This window comes from Lolium rigidum, chromosome 4 (assembly GCF_022539505.1).
Source record: "Lolium rigidum isolate FL_2022 chromosome 4, APGP_CSIRO_Lrig_0.1, whole genome shotgun sequence".
Taxonomy (NCBI): domain Eukaryota; kingdom Viridiplantae; phylum Streptophyta; class Magnoliopsida; order Poales; family Poaceae; genus Lolium; species Lolium rigidum.
In genome coordinates, this window is record NC_061511.1 from 264188620 (window position 1) to 264209554 (window position 20935).

General features: G+C 44.8%; 1 protein-coding gene across 1 annotated transcript; it reads left to right on the plus strand.

Moving 5' to 3' along the window:
• Nucleotides 1-16202: 16202 nt before the first annotated feature.
• LOC124648710 lies at nt 16203-17471 on the plus strand. The gene has a single exon (XM_047188425.1). The coding sequence runs from the start codon at nt 16203-16205 to the stop codon at nt 17469-17471; it is 1269 nt and encodes a 422-aa protein (XP_047044381.1).
• The last annotated feature ends 3464 nt before the right edge of the window (nt 17472-20935 follow it).

Here is a 20935-nt window from a genome sequence, read left to right on the forward strand (position 1 = left end):
TGACCGTGATGATCGCCCTCGACGACGGTTTGATGATCGTCGCCAGGACAGCGGCAAGGGACGTCGTCGTACTGACCGTGCACCAACACCGTTTGTGGACACTACATGTCAAATCTGCAACATCTATGGACATCCTGCAAAGGACTGCTGGTGGCGCTATGGTGATGATGATGACTCTGATGATCGAGGTCCCAAAGGTGACAAGAGTGCAAATCATGCATCATATGGCATTGACACGAACTGGTACTCGGATACGGGTGCTACTGATCACATCACCAGTGAGCTAAGCAAGCTTTCTACACATGAGAAGTACACAGGACACGACCGTGTGCGCACGGCAGAAGGTACAGGTATGCACATTAGTCATATTGGGCATTCAAAATTTACACATCCTCTTGGTTCCTTTTATCTTAAAAATATTCTACATGTGCCCAGTGCATCAAAAAATCTTCTCTCCGTTCATAAATTCACCCTTGATAACCATGTTTTTATTGAGTTTCACCCTTTCTTTTTCTTGATCAAGGACATAAAGACACGAAGAACTCTGTTTAGGGGTCCCTGCTATGATGGTCTCTATCCTTTGCTGCCTATGTTCCATGAGACCTCCAAGCTCGCCTACATCGCAATAAAGCCGTCTTCCTCTACATGGCATCGTCGTTTAGGTCATCCATCTTCTTTTATAGTTCAACAAGTTCTTAGGAAGAATAAAATAGCTTACACCCCAGAAAGCACCCCATATGTGTGTGATTCTTGTCAATTAGCCAAGAGTCATCAACTACCATACCCCATATCCACTAGTGTTTCTACTGCTCCTTTAGAGCAAGTGTTCTCTGATGTATGGGGCCCTGCTCCTCTTTCTGTGGGAAAACATGCCTATTATGTAAGCTTCATCGATGATTTTAGTAAATTTACATGGATATATTTGCTCAAAAAGCGTTCTGATGTTTATCAAGTTTTTCTCAATTATCAACAATATGTTGAACGCAAGTTTGATAGGAAAATTGTTACTATGCAAACTGATTGGGGTGGTGAATATGAAAAATTACATGGTTTCTTTCAGAAGGTTGGCATTACACATCATGTCTCTTGTCCTCATGCTCATCAGCAAAATGGTTCAGCTGAAAGAAAACACCGTCATATTGTTGAGGTTGGTCTTGCCTTACTTGCTAATGCCTCTATGCCTCTTAAGTTCTGGGATGAAGCTTTTCTCACAGCCACCTTTCTTATCAATATTCTTCCTAGCAAAGTCCTTGATTTTAAATCTCCAACTGAACGTCTTCTTACTGTCACACCTAATTATGATGCTCTTCGCATTTTTGGTTGTGCTTGTTGGCCTAATCTTCGACCCTACAATAAACGCAAACTTGCTTTCCGCTCCAAACAATGTGTTTTTCTTGGCTATAGTCCTCTTCACAAGGGTGTCAAGTGTCTTGATATATCCACTGGGCGTGTCTATATTTCTCGAGATGTTGTCTTTGATGATAATGTCTTTCCTTTTGCTGCCTTGCATCCAAATGCTGGTGCCCGTCTAAAACAAGATATCTTGCTTCTTCCATCCACCACCACTTCTTCTCAAGAGGATGATGCTAATTTTGATGATCCTATTGTGCCTATTGTGTCTTGTACTAATGTGTTGCAGGATGGAGAAGCAGCAGAAAAAAACTGTACCGAAAACAGAGTTGAAAATGGTCCAGAAACTTCAGAAAACCGGGTATCATCACATGTGGCGGAAGATGACGAAATTCGTTCGGAACACGAGGGGGAACATTCCTCTGTTTTATCCGATCCCGAGGCAGCTGATTCCGAGGACGATTTGCCTGATCCCGAGGTGGATCCCAGCACTGCTGCTCCTGCCCCTGACGATCTTCTGCAGGATTTTGGGCCGCACGCTGCGACCACGCGCTCGCCCACGCACGCTGCTCGCTCCGCGCCAAACGAGCACGCGCCCGATGCGGACACGCGCCAGCAGTCGAGCGGCTGCTCGCGCCAGGAGATTCCTGGCCGCTCGCCCACTGCCACGTGCCCTGACGTGAATGGCTCGACGGGGCCTTCCACGTGTGGTCCCTCTGTGGAATCCGGTGCACCGGTTGCTGGGCAGGGAGGATCTTCTACATCTTCTAGTGCTGCAGATGGTTCTGTGGGCAGTCCAGGCAACACTTCAATGTCATCTGATAGCTCATTGCCATCCTCGCCAGTACAGCCTGCACCACCGGTGCAGTCTACACCGCTATCACCTATTCGCACCCGGCTTCAAAGAGGTATAAAAAATCCCAAGAAATACACTGATGGCACAATTCGCTATGGCATGTTGACTTCCACAGGTGAACCGTGCACACTGACAGAAGCTTTAGGTGATGAAAATTGGTGCAATGCTATGAAGGAAGAGTACAAGGCATTGATGGATAATAAGACCTGGCATCTTGTTCCTCCAAATAGAAACAAGAATCTAATTGACTGCAAATGGGTGTATCGCATCAAGAAGAAGGCAGATGGCACAATTGACAGATATAAAGCACGATTGGTTGCGAAAGGTTTTAAACAAAGATATGGTATTGATTATGAAGATACGTTTAGTCCTGTGGTTAAAATTGCTACTATCAGAACTGTTCTGGCCCTTTCTGTTTCCAGAGGTTGGAGTCTACGGCAGCTAGATGTCAAGAACGCGTTTCTTCATGGTGTTCTGGAAGAGGAAGTATATATGAGACAGCCTCCAGGTTTTGAAGATCCTAATGCTCCTAATTATATTTGCAAACTTGATAAAGCTTTATATGGACTGAAGCAAGCTCCCAGAGCTTGGTATTCTAGACTTAGTTCAAAGCTATGTGATCTTGGTTTCATACCTTCGAAGGCTGACACCTCATTGTTTCTCTTCAACAGAGCAAGTATTACTATATTTGTGCTGATATATGTTGATGATATCATAGTTACAAGCTCTTCTGATCATGCTATCTCTGCTTTGCTTCGAGATCTTAATCAGAACTTTGCTATCAAGGATTTAGGAGACTTGCATTACTTTCTTGGCATTGAGGTAACAAGGACACATAATGGCCTATTGTTGACACAGGAAAAATATGCTAATGATTTGCTTCAGAAGATCGGCATGCAAGGTTGTAAATCAGCTCCAACACCTTTGTCCTCCACTGAGCAGTTGTCTCTTACAGATGGTACACCACTGGGTTCTGATGATAGTACCCAGTATAGAAGTGTTGTTGGAGGCTTGCAGTATTTGACTTTGACACGACCAGATCTGGCATACTCAGTTAATAAGGTTTGTCAGTATCTTCATGCTCCTACTACAGAACATTGGACAGCTGTGAAACGTATTCTCAGATATGTGAAAAACACTGTGAATACTGGGATTACCTTTGTCAAGTCTTCTTCCACTTTTCTTAGTGCCTTTTCAGATGCAGACTGGGCAGGTTCTATTGATGATAGAAGGTCTACAGGAGGTTTTGCTATATTTGTTGGACCAAATTTAGTGTCTTGGAATGCTAGAAAACAAGCTACAGTATCAAGGTCGAGTACTGAAGCTGAATATAAATCTTTAGCCAATGCCACAGCTGAGATGATATGGGTTGAAGCTCTTCTTAGAGAACTTGGGGTAAAGTTAAGAGATAAACCATGCCTTTGGTGTGACAACTTAGGTGCTACCTATTTATCTGCAAATCCAGTTTTTCATGCTCGTACTAAACATATTGAGATTGATTTTCATTTTGTAAGAGAAAGAGTTGCAAGGAACTTGCTAAGTATCAGGTTTATCTCAAGTAAAGATCAAGTTGCAGATGGTTTTACAAAGGCTCTTCCAATCAAGAAGTTAGAAGAGTTTAAGCGTAATCTAAACCTTTCTACAGGTTTAGATTAAGGGGGAGTGTTAAACATATGTATTAGATGGTTTTGGCTGTAGGTATGGAGGAGTCCTCCACCCTACCGTGCTGTTTCTCTCCTCCGTATCCCTCTCTATCTCTGTAACAACTATGGGCTTTGTCCCCTATATATAAACATGAAACCGTGCAGATCAAAGCACGTTCGACGCCACAGATTTTACATCTTGCTCAAATCATCATTTCAATTAAGGATCCCCTAGTGATATCATTTTGTATGCCAAAAAAATTTAAATAATTTTTTAATCCAAAAAAGTGATCTCAACTGCCATTTTTATGTGCAATTATTTTAAATGCTCAATTACAGTTTTGAAAATTCACTGTTTGACCATAAAATTCCAGGTTAGCGAATGAAACTGGGGAAAGGATGAGGACTGAGGATCGGCGACTGGTAGCAGTCAAAGTAGAATACCTACCCAGCCAAAAAAAAAAAGATGAAATTTTGGCGGGAAAATGATGACATATGCTCAGCAGTCTGCACAGCCAATGGGGCGATGGCGTTCAAAACCACCCAAACCCACCTTTTGCAGGCCTTGCTAGGATACAGCTGCCCGGCATTCAGGGGATTCTCTGCATAGATCAGCCTGGTAGACCAAAGTCACTGACCTGTTGGCCCGAAAGAGCTGTATCATTTGCCTACGCGGTGGCACAACCCTACACAGCTTTCACCCGTGCCACGACCAGATATTTCAGCTGGTGTGCACCCAGTCCATGTGAACCGAGGCCTCCGTACCGTCGGGAATCCTTCTGGTTCTGGTCTCTGCTCACATCACCACCACAGTGTGCGCCGCCCACGTCTCGTCACGACACTGTGATGTCGCTCCGCCGCCTACTGGCTCTCTCCGCCGCCGCCGTCTCCGGAAGGCTACGCCGCTCCCTCTCCACGGGCGCCTCCTCGCGCCCTCCCTGGGTCTTGTTCGAGCAGGCGACACCGGCCGTCGGGTCGGGACTGCGCTCGTGCGCGCGCATCGTCGAGCCGCCGGACTTCTCCCAGCTCGCCGTGCCGCCGCTCCAAGTCAACACCAGCGACGTACCTGATCCCGACAGCGACGTCACTCAGCTCCTCGGCGGCCAAGTGTGCTCCGCGAGCGGCGACGGCCTCGTCCTCGTCACCATCTACGACATGCGCTTCCCGGCTCCCATCCTCGCGAAGCAGGGCGCCCACCATGTGCGCCAGATGATCACAGAGATCGTCCCCGAGCACCACCCAGACATCACCCGCTTCCTCTGCAACCCCCTCACCGGCCAACTCACCCGCCTCCCCGACATCGGGAGCGGCCCCAAGCAGATCGCGTGCGGCCCTCACATGGGCGTCCTCACCCAAGCCGACCGCGGCCACGGGCCGCCCGATAGGTTCGCCGTCGCCGAGCTGCAGGGGAACACGATGCTCCGGTTCCTCTCGGACACGGGCCGCTGGGAGGTCGCGCTCACCGCGCCGTGCCAACTCCCGCTCGCGCGCCGGGTCTTTTTCGAGAGGGGCGGGTTCGACCAAGAGGCGGTTGCCTTCGCCGGTCGGCTGTGGTGGGTGGACCTGACCTGGGGTGCCATCTCGGCGGACCCGTTCAGCGACAGGCCGGAGCCCCGGTTCGTCGAGCTGCCGAGGGGCAGCGTGCTGCCTGCACGCAGCACGGCGCCCACCGGGAAGCTGCTGCGTACCTTCGAGGAGGGAGAGGCCTACCGGAGATGTGCGCTGGGTAGGTACCGGCGCATGTGGGTCAGCGAGGGAAGGCTGCGGTATGTCGAGGTGTGGGATCGGGAGCCGTTCGTGCTCACCGTCTTCGCGCTCGACGACGAGGGCAGCGCCTGGACGCTCGAGCACCGCCTGGTGCTCAGCCGGCTCTGGGCCGATGGAGACCATCCGTGGCTGCCCTTGCCGGAGAAGACCACGCCTCAAATTAGCGCCCTTCACCCACTGGACGGCAATGTCATCTACCTGTCCGTCGGAGAGCATGTCATCGCCGTGGACATGAACAGGGAGGAGGTGATTGGGAGTTCTCCGCGGAACGGCACCGGTACCTGCATCACATGCGTGCTTCCACCCTGGCTTGAATCGAGCCGGATCCCTGCTGCAGGTAATCACTAGCTCCTTTGAACTGCTACTAGCCTGGGTTGCAATTGTGCATTGTCCATGAGATTTTGTTGGGCCATCTTATTTTCAAAGAATCTGTTTACAATCATAATGTGGGAGTAATGGAGTAGAGCTGCTATCTTTATGTTGATCAGACGAGCATAATTCTTTATACTATATAGCTGCACTATATATGATTTGGATGAGGAACAAATGCTCTGTAGAGCTTTGAAATATGCTGCCATTGTTAATCAGTTTAGGTGTAGAGAAAATTATACAGGAAATCATCTTACTACTAGAAGTTCCAGTCAATGAATATATTGTACTTCCTTCATTCCAAAATATAGTGCCAAAAAGTTATTTGCATAATTTTTCTTTATACATAACCATAGCAGTGCCTCAGAAGTTTCTTTTTTTTCGATAAAGGATGTTTTATTACTTTGGCAAGCAATTACATCCAGCCTCTGCATAACCAGGATGCACACAGCTGTTTCAAATGTCCAGAACGAGCAATAAAAGTAAAAAAGGCGAAATACATATCGAGACGATAAACTATATAACGCCTAAGACGAGTGTGGAGCTTCAATCCTTAGACTATGCTGCCACCCATGTCGGGAAAAAGTATCCCTCGCCGTAGCCTCCAACCGTGTACGGACCTCCGTAAATAGGTCTCGGTTCTCCGCCCGCTGAAGAGGTAACCACGAACGGAGAATACCTGTACATCCGTAGATGACCTGCAACAAAGAACAGTTTTTATCGTTAAAAATCTTGTCATTTCTACATAGCCATAGCGCCCGGATAACCGCAAGCGCCCCCACCCTAAGAAGCAACTTAAACCTTGAATCAACACCATGAAGCCAATTGCCAAAGACATTTGCCACACTAGTCGGGGGATACAGGGTAGACGCTACTTGGATGACTGACCATATAGATTTCGCAAAACTGCACTGGAAGAATAGGTGTTTGATGGTTTCGTCATGATGACAGAAAACACACCGTGAATTTCCATGCCAATTCCGCTTAACAAGATTATCTTTAGTAAGAATAACTCCTCGACGAAGGTACCATCCAAAAATCTTGATTTTTAATGGTATCTTCATCTTCCAAATTTTCTTATTATTATCAACTGGTAAATCAGAATGGAGGATTGCATTGTATAAAGATTTAACCGAGAAAGAGCCATCTACATGAAGATTCCATCTAAATTCATCCGGTTCGGGGGATAATTGAATATCACCCAACCGTTGAACTAGAGTATTCCATGCTGTTAGCCTTTGTCCAAGTAAAACCCGTCTGAACGTCACATTCGGAGGTGAGGTAGCCATGATGGTAGCAATGGTATCACCTTTGCGACGAACAATACTATACAAAGCAGGATATTGTTCACTCAGGGAAGCATTGTCCAACCAAACATCTTCCCAGAAACGTATCTGTGCTCCATTCTTAATAAAAAGCCATTTACCTAGCAGAGCAGAATTCTTAACCTCCAGGTCATGAATTCCAAGTCCGCCTTGATCTTTGGGACTACACACTATACTCCATTTAACCAATCGATATTTCTTTTTCTCGCTGTCCCCTTGCCAAAAGAATCTGGATCGATAATAATCGAGTTTATGCAGAATTCCTTTCGGCAGAAGAAAGAATGATAACATATACAGTACCATATTTGTTAGTACCGAGTTAATGAGTACCAGTCTTCCGAGACCAGCCCAGAAGTGAGAGTCCCCGGGTTTCCAAACCACTTGGGAGAGCGTCTTCGAGCCAATATACTTTCTCCGGAGAATAGTTTGCCAAGTCCCATTCTCGGTAAGAAGCTTAAAAAGCCATTTACCTAGCAGAGCAGAATTCTTAACCTCCAGGTCATGAATTCCAAGTCCGCCTTGATCTTTGGGACTACACACTATACTCCATTTAACCAATCGATATTTCTTTTCTCGCTGTCCCCTTGCCAAAAGAATCTGGATCGATAATAATCGAGTTTATGCAGAATTCCTTTCGGCAGAAGAAAGAATGATAACATATACAGTACCATATTTGTTAGTACCGAGTTAATGAGTACCAGTCTTCCTCCTAGAGACAGCAATTTGCCTTTCCAACTACTAAGGCGTTTCTGTAATCTTTCTTCCACAATCTTCCATTCAGCCAGGGTAAGTCTCCGATAGTGAATCGGGATACCCAAATACCGAATAGGGAAATGGCCTTGCCCACAACCAAACAACTCTGTATACTGAGTCATATCGTTTTGGGCATCGCCGAAACAGAACAATTCACTCTTATGGAAGTTAATTTTCAATCCGAAGTTTCTATCCATGTCCTATGAGAATTGGGATAGGCGAAAATGCGTTGTAACTTATGAAATGGGGCGCAAGTGAAATAGGGGATTTTTGGGTTTATAAGAGCGGCGGTGTGACTGCTAACATCTTTGCCTCCAAGATACCCTACTAACATAAGTTGAAGTCTAGGACTAAATGCAATGCCAATTTTATCTAAACCGTAATCATTCTACTAGTAATTCTCATTCACTTCTTGGGTTAAAAATGTCGATAGCACTTGGAACTCGAGTTTTCAATTCCAAAGTCCCATGTCACCTACCTGAAACTTCTAGCACCTCCCAGATATATAGCTGAAATGGTCACATTTGAAAATTCTACATTTACATGTTCCTAGAGGCTCACGCACGTTTCCCTTTTCTTGTGTGTGTGTGTGTGTGTGTGTGTCCGGCCATCTATGACAGAATTTGTTTAGAAGTGCACTGAGGGTAGGATATGTTTATCATTGTGTGGGGACTTGGCACAGACGGATATATAAAGCCGGCCTATTTACATTTGTCAAATGATTAGTGCTATTAGGAAAGGCGTAGAATGGTTTCTCTCTATAACCAAGCCAATAATGACTTGGAATGTTTCCCTATATACAATGCACAGATATATAATGTTGTATAAATTGTTTTGTGTTAGTATTTTGTTCAAATTCGTGTACCTTCATCAGAGGAATTTGCATTTTCAGGCAAGAAGGGTGATGGGGAAAAAGAGACTTTGGCAGATGTTCTGGTTCGTTCTGGCGGAAGTCACACGAAGTGAAGCACCCCAAGTTAGAAATTGATGTATCTCTCGGTACTATATTCTATATATCTCTCAGCTCATGCTTCTATATTGATCCACTATCCATACATTGTTAGCTGTATGTCGCCCATTCACATGTTCCAGGATGATGTATTCTTCTTACATACATATGTTACTCACGTCATTCAGTTTATGATTTCAAAAAGCAATGTTGTGCACGTTTTGTCAATTAATTACTAGTATGTATTGCCAAATATGTTGTCATCATTAATACCAGTCTGCCGTGTTGGTTAACTTCTAGTTACAGAATTACATTTCAGTCAGTCAGTTTTCAGTGTGTCTATGTCATGCCAAGCTTTGTAATAACTAATACACATGCCCAAATATTTAATATTCGCAGATCATTCGGTATAATATTTTTTGGGAGCAACTGGCAGGATCACTCCTTTTCATATAGAATAGGGAAAACATGACATTGTGTATATATGGCATGTTTAGTTTACGGTGGAAACATGCCGAACCCATCGGAAAGAAACCCAAACTAAAAGCCCTTGTCTGGCTTAGTCTGCACGTTCAGTATAATTCTAACCAGGCTAATTGAACTAGTTCTTCCAGGTGGTAGAGCCTTGTGGCAGCAGCAGGCAGCATGTAATGCTACTGAAAAACTATTGATATATCTTTTAGCATGGAACCTTTGTCCAGGAATATTACTGTTTGCTGAACCAGATTCCATCATCTAAAAGGGTGTTTCAGAACTAGCAGGCATGATTAACATATTAGGTGCAGGACTGCAAACTGAGAAATAAATCATTTATAAGAACCTGAAGAATGCCTCGCCTCACCATAATATCTATTTAAGCATTGTATTTTCTTTTTCCTGAAATACTATCACTAACTGATCATGCTTGAAACAGGAAATTGCAATTTCATAACAAGTGATTAACATATATATTAAGTGCAGAACTACCAACTGAGCAATAAATCATTGATAGGAACCTGAAGGACACCTCACTTTGTCACCATAATATCCAATTCAGCATTTTCTTTTCTTTTTCCTCAAATACTATCACCAACTGATCAAACTTGAAACTGGAAATTGCGATTTCATAATAAATGATTATACATTGTGTGTTTCTGCTGCAATCAAGAAATGGTTGTTATCAGAATACTAACTCACTGTTCATTTCAAATTAAAAGGGACATATGTAGATGGACTTGTTTAGCAATTCTGTTCACATTTTTTTCGGCTCTTTATTTCCTCTGCCAGTCATTCCACTTATATGTTTATATTAAAGTGTCTCCGATGTTTTGTTTTCAGGTGTATTAAATCTAAAACAAATAAGTAGTAGCTGATGGTGGCAGTTTGCCGTGACACCCATTTTGTGGAAAAGCTGGAGAAGTTTGTTTTTTTGGAGTTTGCTCATGAACTACTCGTATTAGGGAAAATCTCGGAGTTGGTTCGGAATTTAAGTTCACAGTTGAACATTCTAGTAGAACCACTCAATTAAGTCAATGTTTGGTTGCAAGACAATACACTCATGTTTTTGCAGTAAAAGGTGGATGCAACACACGTTTAACTCAAATTTGAGAAATTTTGATAAGAGACTTCCCTTCTTACCCATCCTACATTACGAGTGAGAGATGTGATGAAGTAATGATTCTTTGAACGTACAAGTGAGTACTCTGTTTGTACTTACTACTGAGAAGAACCTTTATTTTGGAGAGCTTTAAACTGCTCTGGAGGGTGGCTGATCTTGGAGACTTGGAATCCTGGCCTACTCTGCAGTTGATAAGTTTTTTTTAAGTGAAAGAGAGCTTTATATAATCAATGCATCAAAGTTTACACGAGTGTCCTGTGTTACAAGATCATGCACTAAGTCTAGAAGGTTGGCTTGTCTAGAAACAGTTGCCGGCCAACTTGGCAATCTTACCTAGTGCATCTGCAAACGTGTTGCTCTCTCTCTTGACATGGCGGACAAGGAATTCACCCAGATTTTTCACGTTTTCCTTCGCCTCATCATAGACCCCTGCATCACCTACCTCTTCACCCGCTTCGTCGATCGTTCCTGCTTCGCCCACTTCTTCGCCGTGCCCGAGCTCTACTACACCGGTCCCCGCTCCGCAGCATCCTCCCCCTACCGTCCCTCCTCCGGTCGTTCAGCCGACTTTGAGGAGGAGTGGGAGGTACGCGCTTTCGGAGGATGGGGCGGGACCTACCGATGAGGACGCCATGCAGAGAGCCATGCGACGCAAGGCGGAGAAGAACTTGGACACGGCAGGTATGAGACATACATCCAAGTCTTTCACTTCTTTTTCAGATTCTCGCATTTCTTCTAATTTGCTCAGTTTAGGAGTTTCGTTGGGTACTAGGCCTGACGAGGTTTCGGGTTCTGCCAATGTGTTGAGACAGACGGAGCTTGACCGTTTAACGGTTGCTCCGAATGACTCCACTGGGCTGGAGACTCCAGTTGATGACGATGATGGAGCGGATGACATCTTAGATGGTCAGCTCCTCTCGTCTATTATTGGTACTCTTACAGAGGTCGATTTGGAATACTCGGAGCTTAGTTCAATTTATGATCTAAAAGCTTCTGCACGTGGTTCCCGATCGTCCGCTGGTAAGAAGTCTCGTAGATATGGCAAAAATACTAAATCTACAAAAGTTTCTCGATGATTGGCATGTTTCGGAATAGCAGAGGTCTTGGTGACTTGGCTAAGCATTCTCACATTGCCGATGGTTGTAGAGATTATGATTTAGATTTTATTGCAATATCAGAGACGGGTAGACGAAATTTCTCACAAAGTTTCCTCGACCGATTGTCAGGCGGGATTAACTTTCAGTGGTTTTCTCGTCCGCCTCGTGGTAGGTGCAGGGGCATTTTACTTGGCGTCCGCATAGACACAATGACTGTTCTTGCTAGTTCAGATGGAGAGTATCACATCAAACTCGATATCCAGAACAAAGTAGACGGTTTCATTTGGAGTCTGGTTGCTGTGTATGGTGCAGCCCAAGACGCTTTTAAGGCCGACTTTCTACGTGAGTTGGTTAATCTCGCAAAGGATAATCCGTATCCGATTTTAATCGGCGGGGATTTCAATTTGATGAGATTTCCTCATGAGAAGAGCAAAGGCCCTTTTCATGGACATTGGCCTTTCTTGTTTAATGCTGTCATTGATAGCTTAGACTTAAGAGAGGTTTTTATGTCTGGTCGACAGTTTACTTGAGCCAACAGCTTGCCTGGGCCAACATACGAGAAACTAGATCGTGTGTTGATGGATACCGAATGGGAGAATCAATATCCCATGGTGTCTGTCCGCGCCCTAGAGCGTATTGAAAAACTGTCTGACCATGCTCCTATTCTCTTAACCACTGGGAATCCGCGTCATGTTTGTAAACGGCCGTTCAAATTTGAACTAGGTTGGTTACAACAAGATGGATTTCACGAGATGGTTAAGAGGGTTTGGGAAATACCAGTCAGGGGCAACAATCCGATGTCGAGATGGAATAATAAAATGCGCGCTATGCGTAAACATCTCGCGGGTTGGGCTACCCATACGGCTGGTATTCTTAAGAAAGAAAAGATTCGCCTTTCACAAGTGATCGATGATCTAGAGGCCCTAGCGGAAGTGAGACCGTTATCCACGCAAGAGATTGACCTTAAGAATCAATCCAATGCGCAGATAGCGAGCCTTCTTCGCGAAGAGGAACTCAAATGGTATCAACGATCGAAGGCCCAATTCATTTTGGAAGGGGATTCGAATACACGATATTTTCATGGATTAGCCAATGGAAGGCATCGGAAAAAACGTATTCATTCTCTCATCCAAGATGAAGGGGTTATTGAAGGGCATGATCAACTCAAATCTTACATTACTAATTACTATAAGGATCTGTTTGGGCCTCCGGAGGAAAGTTCTTCGTCAAGGAGTTGAGGCCTAACATAAATGATATCACCGTCTCCTTTGGCGATAATTCTACATCCGAGGTATTGGGTTTTGGCAAGGTTGTGGTTGCACACAACATTACTCTTGTGGATGTCATGCTTGTCAAAACCCTTGGTTACAATTTGCTTTCCGTTTCCGCCCTTGGCAAGATGGGATTCGCCGTCTTTATTGATAATGATATTGTGGTCCTCTTGTGGAGCAAGACTCTAAAAGTCGCTTTCGTTGGGTACCGCGAACACAACTTGTATGTGGTGGACTTTTCGGGGACCACCACGACAAGCGCGATGTGCCTATTCGGAAAGGCTGACGTGGGTTGGTTGTGGCACCGCCGCCTAGCCCATGTCAACATGAGAACTTTGCAAAGTCTTCACAAGGGGAACCATATTGTGGGACTAATGGAAAATATGTCTTTTGCCAAAGATCGTGTTTGTAGGGCTTGTGTTGAAGGAAAAATGCATGACTCTCCGCATCCAAGCAAGACTATCATCTCTTCCAAGAGGATCTTGGAGCTCCTTCATGTGGATCTCTTTGGTCCCGTCACTCATGCAAGTCTTGGTGCGAAGAAACATTGCTTGGTGATTGTTGATGACTACTCAAGATACACTTGGGTCTACTTCCTCAAGACGAAGGATGAGACTCAACAAATATTCATTGACTTTGCTACCGAGGTGCAACGCCAACACAACCTCCTCATTATGGCAATAAGAAGTGACAACGGCTCCGAGTTCAAGAACTATACACTCAATGATTTTCTTAGTGATGAGGGGATTCGACATCAATATTCCGCTGTTTACACCCCTCAACAAAATGGGGTTGCGGAGAGGAAGAACCGGACTCTTATGGATATGGCAAGATCTATGATGGCGGAATATAAATCCCGCAATAACTTTTGGGCGGAAGCCATCTCCACCGCTTGCCACTCCTCTAACCGGCTCCATCTCCGCAAGGGCTTGAACAAGACTCCATATGAAATACTCACCGGGAACAAGCCTAATATCTCATACTTCAAGGTGTTCGGGTGTAAGTGTTTCTACAAAATCAAAGGAGTTCGTTTGTCTAAATTTGCTCCTAAAGCTTTGGAGGGTATATTTGTTGGTTACGGTGCCGAATCTCACACTTATAGAATCTTTGATGTATCCTCCGGGATTATCATTGAATCTTGTAGTGTGAAGTTCGAAGAAAATGATGGCTCCCAAGTGGGATCTCTCCTTGTATCATACATTATTTATGACATTTCATTCCACTTAAAATGTTTGCAATTTGTTACTTCGAATTAACAGAAGTACTATTTGGTGCATTTGTCTGCCGGCTGCCATATAGTATTGTGTAGTACTATTTTGTGATTCACTAGTCATGACTCGTTATTTCAAAAAAAAAAATGGGGGGGGGGGGGGGTGTGTGAAAAATCATAATGTTTATTAGAGCTTAGTACATGTACATACCGAGTATTTTCATAATAAGCCATTGTCTTGCATCACTGCAAATATTATCACCAACTGATCTTGCCTAAACTGAACCAGGCTCTTGCTACTTTATAAAATGAGCATTTTGTAATTTTTTTTGCAGCAGAAAATAGAAAATAAACAACGCATGTTGCAATGTTCAGATGGCCCCTCATTTTTGTCATTGTTTCAAAGCAATGTGGATGTGGATCTTCTTGTGTTGCTGTTTACTTCTGAACCCATGCGTCTGTTTAGTTGTATTTATATTGGGTCCAGGAAACAAATGGGGAGGAACATCTATTGTTTATGTCCAGCTTTCTATCCATATGAGTATTCATATGTCCCTAGTGTATATTTCTTGTTACGAACTATTGCAATGAGATTGGTGAGACTCATGTTTATGTTTACCACTTGTTTTGCAGGTTTCTAAGACTTGTAAGAGAAGAGTTGTTTTGGAGAACTAGGAAACTGATGGTGGTAGTCTTCCGAACTCTCGTTTTGGGGAAATTCTGTGAGAAGTCAGGGTTTGTTAGAATTTGTTGGTGCACTTGGTCGATGACAATTTGGGGAAATCTGGGAAATGTTTTACTTATTCTGCCTTTGCTTGTTCGCCTCTTGAGCTTTAGTAGAACGGCTAGATTCTGTCAGCAGTTCAGCATGGATTGACAGTCAACAACAACATCATGCCCTTTTAACTTTGAATGGATCAGTAGCCTTTAGAAGTCAGAACTATGAATATCTTGGCCTAGACTGTTCTGGGATGTTGTTATTATCAACAACTCCGTATCGTATATCATTGTGGAATCTAGAACCTTATTTTAACTTCAGAACGCTTGCTCTGAATTTACTGGGTCTGTAAGATTAAACTAATGTGTTCTTGCATTGTTATTCGACCTGGAGTCTAGCTTAATCCTTGGCATTGACATGTTGAGAAGAACTTTTGGTTGAAACTCTTCTGAAGTGTGGATATTTGGAGTCCTTTCGTACTCTGCAATGGGATTGTATGCTCCATGCCAGTTCTTTTTTACCTGGATGCGAGCTACTGTAGGATGGTCCGCTGCTGATCGTGTAGTGTCTTTCATGTGTAAAAGTTGTCCAATTTAGTGCTTTCCTGCACACATCATCATTTCAATTAAGGATCCCCTAGTGATATCATTTTGTATGCCAAAAAAATTTAAATAATTTTTTAATCCAAAAAGTGATCTCATCTGCCATTTTTATGTGCAATAATTTTAAATGCTCAATTACAGTTTTGAAAATTCACTATTTGACCATAAAATTTCAGGTAAAAAGTTTTTTAATACCGTACTTCCCAGACGTGGAACTGAAAGTTTTACGAGAGAGTGAAACTGGGGAAAGTATGAGGACTGAGGATCGGTGACTGGTAGCAGTCAAAGTAGAAATGTAGAATACCTACCCAGCCAAAGAAAAAAGATGAAATTTTGGCGGGAAAATGATGACATATGCTCAGCAGTCTGCACAGCCAATGGGGCGATGGCGTTCAAAACCACCCAAGCCCACCTTTTGCAGGTCCTGCTAGGATACAGCTGCACGGCATTCAGGGGATTCTCTGCATAGATCAGCCTTGTAGACCAAAGTCACTGACCTGTGGGCCCGAAAGAGCTGTATCGTTTGCCTACGCGGTGGCACAACCCTACACAGCTTTCACCCGTGCCACGACCAGATATTTCAGCTGGTGTGCACCCAGTCCATGTGAACCGAGGCCTCTGTACCGTCGGGAATCCTTCTGGTTCTGGCCTCTGTACCACAGTGTGCGCCGCCCACGTCTCGTCACGGCACTGCGATGTCGCTCCGCCGCCTACTGCCTCTCTCCGCCGCCGTCTCCGGCCGCCTACGCCGCTCCCTCTCCACGGGCGTCTCCTCGCTTCCTCCCAGCTGGGTCTTGTTCGAGCAGGCGACACCGGCCGTCGGGTCGGGACTGCGCTCGTGCGCGCGCATCGTCGAGCCGCCGGACTTCTCCCAGCTCGCCGTGCCGGCGCTCCACGTCAACACCAGCGACGTACCCGACCCCGACAGCGACGTCACTCAGCTCCTCGGCGGCCAGGTATGCTCCGCGAGCGGCGACGGCCTCGTCCTCGTCACCATCTACGACATGCGCTTCCCGGCTCCCATCCTCGCGAAGCAGGGCGCCCATCATGTGCGCCAGATGATCACAGAGATCGTCCCCGAGCACAACCCAGACATCACCCGCTTCCTCTGCAACCCGCTCACCGGCCAACTCACCCGCCTCCCCGACATCGGGAGCGGCCCCAAGCAGATCGCGTGCGGCCCTCACATGGGCGTCCTCACCCAAGCCGACCGCGGCCACGGGCCGCCCGACAGGTTCGCCGTCGCCGAGCTGCAGGGGAACACGATGCTCCGGTTTCTCTCAAACACGGGCGGTTGGGAGCTCGCGGGCACCGCGCCGTGCCGACTCCCGCGTGCGCGCGGCCGGGTCTTCTTCGAGAGGGGCGGGTTCGACCAAGAGGCGGTTGCCTTCGCCGGTCGGCTGTGGTGGGTGGACCTGACCTGGGGTGCCATCTCGGCGGACCCGTTCAGCGACAGGCCGGAGCCCCGGTTCGTCGAGCTGCCGAGGGGCAGCGTGCTGCCTGCACGCAGCACAGCGCCCACCGGGAAGCTGCTGCGTACCTTCGAGGAGGGAGAGGCCTACCGGAGATGTGCGCTGGGTAGGTACCGGCGCATGGGGGTCAGCGAGGGAAGGCTGCGGTATGTCGAGGTGTGGGATCGGGAGCCGTTCGTGCTCACCGTCTTCGCGCTCGACGACCAGGGCAGCGCCTGGACGCTCGAGCACCGCCTGGTGCTCAGCCGGCTCTGGGCCGATGGAGACCATCCCTGGCTGCCCTTGCCGGAGAAGACCACGCCTCAAATTAGCGCCCTTCACCCACTGGACGGCAATGTCATCTACCTATCGGTCGGAGAGCATGTCATCGTCGTGGACATGAACAGGGAGGAGGTGATTGGGAGTTCTCCGCGGAACGGCACCGGTACCTGCGTCACATGCGTGCTTCCACCATGGCTTGAATCGAGCCGGATCCCTGCAGGTAATCACTAGCTCGTTTGAATTGCTACTAACCTGGGTTGCAATTTTGCATTGCCCATGAGTTTTTTCTGCGCGACCTTATTTTCAAAGGATCTGTTTACAAGTGTAACAAGAGTAGGATTTGTTGATCATAATGTGGGAGTAATCGAGTAGAGATGCTATCTATATGTTGATCAGACGAGCATAATTCTTTCTACATAGCTGCATTATATAGTTTGGAAATGATTTGGATGAGGAACAAATGCTCTGTAGAGTTTTGAAATATGCTGTCATTGCTAATCAGTTAGGTGTAGGATAAAATTATACACGAAAACATCCTACTAGAAGTTCCAGTCAATGAATATATTGTAGTTCCTCCATTCCAAAATACAGTGCCAAAAGTTATTAGTACTGCTGGATAATGCATATTTTTTTCTTTATACATAACTAGAGCAATGGCTCAGAATTATTTCTACCCATGTCTTATGAGAATTGGGGTAGGGGATTTTTGGGTTTATGATAGTAGATGTGTGACTGCTAACATCTTTGCCTCCAAGATACCCTACTAACATAAGTTGCAGTCTAGGAGTAAATGCACTGCCAATTTTATCTAAATTGTAATCATTCTACTAATTCTCATTCACTTCTTGGGTTTAAAATGTGGATAGCACTTGGAACTCGAGTTTTCAATTCCAAAGTCCCATGTCAACTACCTTAAACTTCTAGCACCTCCCCAGATATATAGCTGAAATGGTCACATTGCAAAATTCTATATTTACATGTTCCTAAATCCTAAAGGCTCATGCGCGCTTGCGCTTTTCTTGTGTGTGTGTGTGTGTGTTTTTGCCCGCCATCTATGACAGAATTTTTTTAGAAGTGTACCAAGGGTAGGATATGGTTGTCATTTTGTGGGGACTTGGCACTCTCGGATATATTTACATTTGTCAAATGATTAGTGCTATTAGGAAAGGCGTAGAATGGTTTCTCTCTATAACCAAGCCAATAATGACTTGGAATGTTTACCTATATACAATGCACATATATATAATGTTGTATAAATTGTTTTGTGTTAGTATTTTGTTCAAATTCGTGTACCTGCATTAGAGGAATTTGCATTTTCAGGCAAGAAGGGTGATGGGGAAAAAGAGACTTTGGCAGATGTTCTGGTTCGTTCTGGCGGAAGTCACATGAAGTGAAGCACCCCAAGTTAGAAATTGATGTATCTCTCGGTACTATATTCTATATATCTCTCAGCTCATGCTTCTATATTGATCCACTATCCATACATTGTTAGTTGTATGCCGCCCATTCACATGTTCAGGATGATGTATTCTTCTTACATACATATGTTACTCACGTCATTCAGTTTATGATTTCAAAAAGCAATGTTGTGCACGTTTTGTCAGTTACTTACTAGTATTTATTGCCAAATATGTTGTCATCATTAATACCAGTCTGCCATGTTGGTTAACTTCTAGTTACAGAATTACATGTCAGTCAGTTTTCAGTGTGTCTATGTCATAACAAGCTTTGTAATAACTAATACACGTGCCCAAATATTTAATATTCGCAGATCATTCGGTATAATTTTTTTGTAAGCAACTGGCAGGATCACTCCTTTTCATATAGAATAGGGAAAACAGGACATTGTGTGTACATGGCATGTTTAGTTTACGGTGGAAACATGCCGAAACCATCGGAAAGAAACCCAAACTAAAAGCCCTAGTCTGGCTTAGTCGGCACGTTCAGTATAATTCTAACCAGGCTAATTGAACTAGTTCTTCCAGGTGGTAGAGCCTTGTGGCTGCAGCAGGCAGCATGTAATGCTACTGAAAAACTATTGATATATCTTTTAGCATGGAACCTTTGTCCAGGAATATTACTGTTTGCTGAACCAGATTCCATCATCTAAAAGGGTGTTTCAGAACTAGCAGGCATGATTAACATATTAGGTACAGGACTGCAGACTGGGAAATAAATCATTTATAAGAACCTGAAGAATGCCTCGCCTCACCATAATATCTATTTAAGCATTGTATTTTCTTTTTCCCGAAATACTATCACTAACTGATCATGCTTGAAACAGGAAATTGCAATTTCATAACAAGTGATTAACATATATATTAAGTGCAGAACTACCAACTGAGCAATAAATCATTGATAAGAACCTGAAGGACACCTCACTTTGTCACCATAATATCTAATTCAGCATTTTCTTTTCTTTTTTCTCAAATACTATCACCAACTGATCAAGCTTGAAACTGGAAATTGTGATTTCATAATAAATGATTATACATTGTGTGTTTCTGCTGCAATCAAGAAATGGTTGTTATCAGAATACTAACTCACTGTTCATTTCAAATTAAAAGGGACATATGTAGATGGACTTGTTTAGGAAATCTGTTCACATTTTGTTTCTGCTCTTTATTTCCTCTGCCAGTCATTCCACTTATATGTTTACATTAAAGTGTCTCCGATGTTTTGTTTTCAGGTGTATTAAATCTAATAAAAATAAGTAGTAGCTGATGGTGGTAGTTTGCCGTGACACCCATTTTGTGGAAAAGCTGGAGAAGTTTGGTTTTTTGAAGTTTGCTCATGAACTACTCGTATTGGGGAAAATGTCGGAGTTGGTTCGGAATTTAAGTTCACAGTTGAACATTCTAGTAGAACCACTCAATTAAGTCAATGTTTGGTTGCAAGACAATACACTCATGTTTTTGCAGTAAAAGGTGGATGCAACACACGTTTAACTCAAATTTGAGAAATTTTGATAAGAGACCTCCCTGCTTACCCATCCTACATTACGAGTGAGAGATGTGATGAAGTAATGATTCTTTGAATGTACAAGGGAGTACTCTGTTGTACTTACTACTGAGAAGAACCTTTATTTTGGAGAGCTTTAAGCTGCTCTGGAGGGTGGCTGATCTTGGAGACTTGGAAGTTGGAATCCTGGCGTACTCTGCAGTTGATAAGTTTTTTTAAGTGAAAGAGAGCTTTATATAATCAATGCATCAAAGTTTACACGAGTGTCCTGTGTTACAAGATCATGCATTAAGTCTGGAGGTTGGCTTGTCCAGAAACAGTTGTCGGCCGACCTGGCAATCTTACCTAGTGCATCTGCAAACGTGTTGCTCTCTCTCTTGACATGGCGGACAAGGAATTCACCCAGATTCTTCAGGTTTTCCTTCGCCTCATCATAGATAGGCCATAGTTTTGACCTGTCAGGCTCCTTCGATTTGATGGCGGTGACCGGGGTGCCTGTCTTATTCCAGTCCCTGCAGCAGCTTGATGCCCTTTAGAGCCGCTCTTGCTTCAGCCTTCTCCGCATCTTGGCATTTGGTTAGGGCATTTCTAGAGGGGCGACCCATCATGTTCTTGGCCGTTTGAAATGGTCTGCGCGGATTGGCAATCAGGCAACACATGCTCTAGTGGTTCGACCCAAGCGGACTGACCAACCCTCGCCTGCCATCTCCGCCGTCACCCCAGGCAGCGCCGCC

Bases quoted from the DNA above. Each gene is read 5' to 3' on its own strand.
- LOC124648710 (XM_047188425.1), top strand. From the start codon at position 16,203: ATGTCGCTCCGCCGCCTACTGCCTCTCTCCGCCGCCGTCTCCGGCCGC.